The sequence below is a fragment of the Cebus imitator genome, unplaced genomic scaffold, assembly GCF_001604975.1.
Source record: "Cebus imitator isolate Cc_AM_T3 unplaced genomic scaffold, Cebus_imitator-1.0 Scaffold759, whole genome shotgun sequence".
In the NCBI taxonomy this organism is placed as follows: domain Eukaryota; kingdom Metazoa; phylum Chordata; class Mammalia; order Primates; family Cebidae; genus Cebus; species Cebus imitator.
In genome coordinates, this window is record NW_016108074.1 from 157,815 (window position 1) to 165,218 (window position 7,404).

Below are 7,404 nucleotides of genomic sequence, written 5' to 3' on the forward strand. Positions count from 1 at the left end.
GCTGGCTAAAGAAAATGTAGCACATATATACCATGGAATAGTATGCAGCCATAAAAACAAATGACATTATATCCATTTACAGAACATGGATGGAGCTGGAGGTCATTATACTTAGCAAAGGAATGTAGAAACAGAAAACTAAACACTGCATGCTCTCACTTATAAGTGGGAGCTAAAAATGAGAAAAAAATGGACACACAAAGGAGAACAACAGACACTGGCACCTACCAAAGAGTGGAGAATGGGACAAGGGAGAGGATCAGGAAAAATATTTCCTAAGTACCAGGCTTAATACCTGGAAAACACAATAATCTGTACAACAAACTTCCCTGACACACGTTTACCTGTATAACAAACCTGCAACACATGTATGCTAAAATTAAAAGATAAAAAATAATTAAAAATAGATTTAAAAACAAAAACTTTGAGATGAGATACAAAGGACACTATATAATAATAAAGGGGTCAATTCATCAAAAGCCTGCAACAATTTTAAAAATATATGCACCCAACACTAGAGCACCCAGATATATAAAACAAATACTATCAGAGCTAAAGAGAGAGGCCCCAATACAACAGTAGATGGACATTTCAACATTCTACATTCAGCATTGAACAGATCTTCCACACAGAAACTCAACAATGACAACAACAACAACAAAAAAAAACAGACATAATCTAAGGTATAAACCAAATGGCTCTAATAGATATTTACAGAACATTTCATCCAACGGCTAGAGAATACACATTCTTTTCCTCAGCACATGAATCATTCTCAAGGACAGACCATGTTAGGTCACAAAACATTTTTAAAAACGGAAATAATATCAAGCTTCTTGTCAGACCACAATGGAATAAAACTAGAAATTAATAACAAAAGGAATTTTAGAAACTATATAAATACATGAAAACTCAACAATCTGCTCCTGAATGATTAATGGGTCAATGAAGAAGCTAAGAAGGAAATTGAAAAATTTCTTGAAACAAATGATAATGGAAACACAACATACCAAAAACTATGGGATACAGCAAAAGCAGTACTAAGAAAAAAGTTTATAGCTGTAAGTGTCTACATCAAAAAAGGTAAAAACTTCAATTAACAATCTAATGATGCATCTTAAACAGCTGCAAAGAAAGAACAAACCAAACCAAAAATCAGTAGAAGAATAAAGATCAGAACAGAAATAAAAGAAATTAAAATGAAAAAACCCTACAAAGGAGCAATAAAAGTTGTTTTTAAATAAGTTAACCAAAATTGACAAACCATTAGCCAGACTAAGGAAAAAAGAGAGAAAAAAACAAATAAAATCAAAAATAGAAAAGGGATTTGAGAGGCTGAGACAGGCAGATCGCTTGAGGCCAGGAGCTTGAGACAAGCCTGGCCAACATAGTGAAACCCCATATCTACTAAAAACACAAAAATTAGCTGGGCGTGGTAATAGGTGCCTGTAATCTCAGCTACTAGGGTGGCTGAGACAAGAGAATTGCTTGAACCCAGGAGACGGAGGTTCTAGTGAGCTGAGATTGTGCCACTGCTCCCATCCTGGGTGACAGAGCGAGACTCTGTCAGAAAAAAAGAAAGAAAAAGAAAGAAGAAATAAAAGAAAGAGAAGAAAGGAAGAAAGAAAGGAAGGAAAGAGAGAGAGAGAGAAAGGAAGGAAGGAAGGGAGGGAGGGAGGGAGAGAAAAAGAAAGAAAGAAAGAAAAGAAAAAAGAAAAAGAAAGAAGAGAAAGAGAGAGAAAGAAAGAAAAAAGAAAAAGAAAAAAGGAAGAAAGAAAAGAGAGAAAGAGAAAGAAAGAAAGAAGGAAAGAAAGAAAGAAAAATGAAAGAAAGAGAAAGAAGGAAGGAAGGAAGGAAGGAAGGAAGGAAGGAAGGAAGGAAGGAAGGAAGGAAGGAAGGAAAGAAAGAAAGAAAGAAAGAAAAGAAAGAAAGAAAGAAAGAAAGAAAGAAAGAAAGAAAGAAAGAACGAACGAACGAACGAACGAACGGAGGAGGTATTAAAACTGATGCTGCAGAAATTCAAAGGATCATTACCGGCTCCTGTGAGCAACTACATGCCTATAAATTGGAAAATCTATACCAAATGGACTAATTCCTAGATGCATACAACCTCTCAAGACTGAACCAGGAAGAAATCCATAACCTAAACAGACCAGTAACAAGAAACAAGATCAAGCCAAAATAAAAGTTCTTCCAGTAAAGAAAAACCCAGTACCTTATGGCTTCACTACTGAATTCTACCAAACATTTAAAGAACTAATGCTAATCCTACTCAAACTATTTTGAAAATTAGAGGACGACAGAATATTTTCAAACTTATTCTATGTGGCCAGTATTACCCTGACACCAAACCAAAGGCAAATCAAAAAAAAGAAAACTACAGGCCAGAATCGCTGATGAATATTGATGCAAAAATCCTCAACAGAATACCAGCAAATCAAATTCAACAATACATTAGAAAGAATACTCACCATGACCAAGTGAGATTTATCCCTGGGATACAAGAATGTTTCAACATACACAAATTAATTTATGTGATAAATCATATCAACAGAATAAAGGATAAAAACCATATAATCATTTCAATTGATGCTGAAAAAGCATTTAATAAAACTCAACATGTTATCATGATACAAACCCTCAAAACACTTGGGATAGAAAGAACATACTTCAATGTAATAAAAGCCATATACAACAGACCCACAGCTAGTATTGAAGTGGCCTCGTGGTCTGGGTTAACAACAAGAGTTCTTAGTTTCACAGCCAAGGATATCAAGGACAGGGGCCCACCAAGAGTGAGGTTTAGAGCAGAAATTTAATAGGAGAAAGAAAGAAAACAGCTCTCTGCTACAGAGAGGGGTCCGGAAAAAAGGGATGCCATCCGGCGGTAAAATGCAGGGGTTTTTATAGAAGAGCTAGTGGGGAGCCAGTATCTGATCTACATAGGATACAAACAACCAGTCAGGAACAGGTGTACCATCTGCATAGGGTGTGAATCTCTGGCAGCCCCCACCCTAATCTTTTATTATGCAGGCGGGTCCTCAGCCTGAGCTATTCCATGTTCCTCATTTCTTTCTTACTGTGCATGTGCTAAAAAGGGGAGGTGGAACACCCATGGTGGACACGCCTGGCTCCAGGTGGCCTTTTCTATCTATGCAGCTGCTGGCATACCTCTAGGAAAGCTTCCAGCTTACTATCTACCTGTAACAGAAAATAAATGTACCAACATTTTATCTCTATATTCCACCTCAAACACAGGATTTAAACTTTCAAAATAGATACAATTCTCAAGAGTATTAAAAACCTAAAAATAAGTTTAACAAAAATATGCAAAAACTCTTTGCAGAAAACTGGAAAACTTTATTAAGAGAATATCAGCAGTAAACTTTCCAGCAGAACAACAACATTCTTGGTTTCAGTCTTCATTTGTCTTGGTTTAAACCTATGGTTGCCCTTCACCTATTATATAAATATAAAATGAGGACATGTTACTCAGCAGATTTTCATTTAGATGACACTAGAGGTATACAACTACAATGTTGATTAACTAAAATAAGAAACTTAAGGATGGCCCTTTAGCTTATATCCAGTTAGCCTTTGAATAAATTCTAAAGGTAGACTTCCAGACATATTAACAAATTTTTAATTCATGCCACTTGTTCTAGTACAATAAGGAAACAAAGAGACTGTTCGAGTTCAGAATGAATTAAATCAAGTGAATCTATTTTATATGTATAACTGAAAAGCAAAAAAATACATATACTTTCAGTAAAATTTCAACCAAACAAAAACCTAAGAAAAAAGGTATTTTAAAGTGTCATTTAAATATATTGATATGAAGTAACCCTCTGCATATAGAATATGCTTAGAACTGCTAAGTGAAGTAAACAGAAAAGTCAGTATTACATTTGTTTTGTGTCTCCTGTGAAAAAGTGTAAAAATGGTACTTTGGACTAGTTTAGCCATTACATAGCTGCTGTAAGTAGAGTGAACACTTGTCACTATCTTCACCAGTACTCCTGCCTCTTGACATGATTAAAAGTATTTCAGTTTATATAGTAAACTGAATACCCATGCTAGCTTTAAGCCATTACCATCACAATTAAGAATATAATATAAACTGATGCCTTATTATAAACATGCTATACATTTGTTAAAAACAGGCCTTTATCAAATAATCTGAAAATCAAAATCAAAATGAAGAATCTGAAAATTATTGGCTGTTGGTTAAACGACTTACATTCAAAAGTCAGGAACATTTTCCTATCTTCCTTTTAAAAATGACACATATCTTATATATTTATAATGTACAACTTGATTAAAATATATATACATTGTGAAATGGCTCAGTCAAGTTAAATAATATGTGCATTACTTTAAACAGCTGTGAAGACACTCGAAATCTACTCTCTTAGCATGTTTCATATCTTTCATATCATAATTAGCTTTGATCCAATTTTTCTCCATCTCTTGAACTCCTGGCCTCAAGTGATCCTTCTGCCTCGGCCTCCCAAAGTGCTGGGATTAAAAACATGAGCCACCACACCTGGCCTTCTATCTCCAATAGTGTGTAAGGCAGGCATCTGGGGTCTTAAATACCTTTGAAGAATCTTTGCATGTGAAGTATGATATTAAAATATCAGTAATTTTATCTCTGTGTCACATTAAATAGAAACCCTATAATTTGCATCTTAGTGAATGACATACCTGCTTCCAGCACTTTAGTGAGATCAAAAGTGGGCAGAATCCCCTCCCTGACATCTGGACCATCACCAGGCTCATCCTCTATCTTAAGCAGAGCTAGTTCCTGTTGAAGACCTTCCACATCAGGCCCTTGAAAATAAAAAAGTCATCAATTTACAAATTAAAACATAGACTATGAACGAGGAAATGCTAATATTTATTCCCTCATCGTTGTGAAATAAAAACCTGTAGCCTAATTATCTCAGGAGTCTGTTGCCAGAAAAACAGGAAAGCAGAGATTTTCAAAGATTGCCCTTTCCTTTCCCAAAGTTGGCCCTAGACAACTTGCTTGTCCCTTTTGTACTCATTTGTTATACTTAGCACATTAAATCAGTGATTTCTTTGAGTCAGTCTTAGTAGACTACGAGTTTTATGCAGAAATTCAGCACTGACATCTCCAGCACTTAGTATATTATGTGACATGAGGAAGCTTTAATAAATGTGTGGAAAAAGTATCTTAAAAAAATACATGAGCTGTCAGCAAATGACAGACTAGTAAGCTGCAAGTTGCCATTCTTCCACAGAAACATTAAAAAAAAAAAAAAAAGCAGAAACTGGCTGAACAAACCACACAGGAGCTCTGGAAAACACTCAAAGGTTTATGGCAACTATGCAAATACCCAATCAATAAAAAGCCTCCATCAAAATGGTAGAAAAGTTTTGTGGCTTTTTCTGTGTCCTTGTCCCACCCCTCCCCACAGCAGCAGTAGGAAATGTTTAAGATTCCTTCCTAATGTTTTCTTTCCTCCTGTTACAGGTATGTCATAAAATATAATGCATAAATACATCTCCACCGCCCACAATCATTATTCTTCACTCTCCCTTCACCTTGAACAGCAGATGCTCCTTCATTTTCGATCTCCCCACTAGGTGCAATACCCTGGGTTTCAGTTGGTGGTTCCTCTTCTTGACGTTTCTCCTCAGTGGGCTGCTGGACCTAAGGGTATAAGTGTATGTGCAAATAAAAAGTCAATAATATACATACACACAATGCATATGTGCATCTAATCATAAGTCTAATGACATTTTCCAACAGTTAGATGTAGAGTAAAATATCCATATCCACATCATTACAGGCAACACCAGTATATCATACTTCTGAACCGAAGTTTCCTTCATGAGATGCCATTAATATTTTTTATCAGCATGGAAGACCTGTATCAGTTCATGTACACTAGCTCAAAAATATTTTTAAAACTAAATTGTTAATAGAAAACATCAAATGTTGAAGGACTCACAATCACAGGTTCAACTGGCTGGGAAGACTCTTCATCATTTCCTCTTTCTGAGGATTGGGATCTTGTTCTTGCATGCTCACTCATATTTCCCACTGAAAATAGAATATTGTTATATGGAAAATGTGTATAAGAACTTAGCTATATGTATATGAACGTTCCACGGCAAAACAGTAATTTGTACTTTTAAATTTTTGATTTAATATTTTCTAAATGAGTCACAGGGCAGTAAGTATGATACTTTCCAATCAAACGGAGTACAGATTTGTTTATATCATAGTCTAACAGGTATAGAGATCACCTTAATGCCAAAGTAAAAGACAGAGGGCTTTCCTAAGTTTTGGTTTCACAATTAGACTCACCACCATGAAGATGTTTATGAAAATATGGGCCTAGAACTGAAACTGAAGTGACCACAGCTTTCGTCCCACTCTAATTTACTAGGCCCATCCCCCCCCCCCCCCCCCCCCCCCCCCCCCGGCCCCCCCCTGCCCCGCAATCCCCCGGCATCTACCTACTCCCAAAATCAAGTTTTGTTGGAATGCAGTCTCGCCCATTCCCTCCAATGACGGCCATGGCGGAAGTGCGAAGTTGTAAAACAGAGTGAAGTTTATGCTCCTCACTGGACACCTCGGCCAAGCACTCCTCAGACCTTGGGGCCACAGTCACCAGCCCACATCGTTCCCAGTTCCCAAGCCCCTTCCTTACCACCCACGACGTCCCTACCGAGGAGTCTGGAAATTGTCCTCCCTCAAAGAGTTCCAGGAGTTTTCTGGACTCAGACACCTCTAACAACACTCCCAACACTCGCCCCATCTTCATGGGATTCCCTCCCCTCCGTGGCTCACCTTCCACCCGTGTCCCAGCTCAGCCACAGCAAGGCCCATGGCAGCCTCAAGACCTGGAAGGCGCCGTACAACTACAGCGAGGCCCTTTTCCCTCAAAAGCCATGGACTGTGCGGCAGGACCTGTCTGAAGCCCACTGGCTCCTCTTCACATTCACTCACAACGAAATTCCCCGAAAGACCCATCTGCGGACCTACCGGCTGAGTAACAATCACTGAGAAAGAATGAAGACGGCGGCAAGAACGAAGACAAGACCTTTCCTTGCAGAACTCTACGTGAACAGAAGGTGGGCTGCAAGGCGCATGCGCAGCAACAGACATGCGCGGCAACAGACATGCGCAGCAACGGACAGACACGCCCGGCAACAGATATACGCAGCAACGGACAGACACGCCCGGCAACAGACATGCGCAGCAACGGACAGACACGCCCGGCAACAGACATGCGCAGCAACGGACAGACACGCCCGGCAACAGACATGCGCAGCAACGGACAGACACGCGTGGCAACAGACATGCGAGGCAACAGAGAGACATGCCCGTCAACAGACATGCGTGGCAACAGACAGACATGCGCAGCA

The 7,404-nt window shown here is 38.6% G+C and overlaps 1 protein-coding gene across 1 annotated transcript; it reads right to left on the bottom strand.

Annotated features, from left to right (window-relative positions):
* Positions 1 to 3,337: 3,337 nt before the first annotated feature.
* On the bottom strand, positions 3,338 to 7,104 carry LOC108297004 (putative G antigen family E member 3). The gene is made up of 5 exons (XM_017519625.2): positions 7,022 to 7,104; positions 5,982 to 6,073; positions 5,572 to 5,680; positions 4,708 to 4,833; positions 3,338 to 3,459 (listed from the first exon to the last, which is right to left on the bottom strand). Exons 2-5 carry the CDS (start codon positions 6,063 to 6,065, stop codon positions 3,443 to 3,445), a joined length of 336 nt encoding a protein of 111 aa, XP_017375114.1. The 5' UTR covers positions 6,066 to 6,073; positions 7,022 to 7,104; the 3' UTR covers positions 3,338 to 3,442.
* Positions 7,105 to 7,404: the final 300 nt, after the last annotated feature.

Bases quoted from the DNA above. Each gene is read 5' to 3' on its own strand.
- LOC108297004 (XM_017519625.2), bottom strand. From the start codon at position 6,065: ATGAGTGAGCATGCAAGAACAAGATCCCAATCCTCAGAAAGAGGAAAT. The intron at 5,681-5,981 runs GTGAGTCCTTCA...TTATACCCTTAG, and splicing joins AGCCAGTTGAACCTGTGATT to GTCCAGCAGCCCACTGAGGA. The intron at 4,834-5,571 runs GTGAAGGGAGAG...TTTATTTTCAAG, and splicing joins AGGAGCATCTGCTGTTCAAG to GGCCTGATGTGGAAGGTCTT.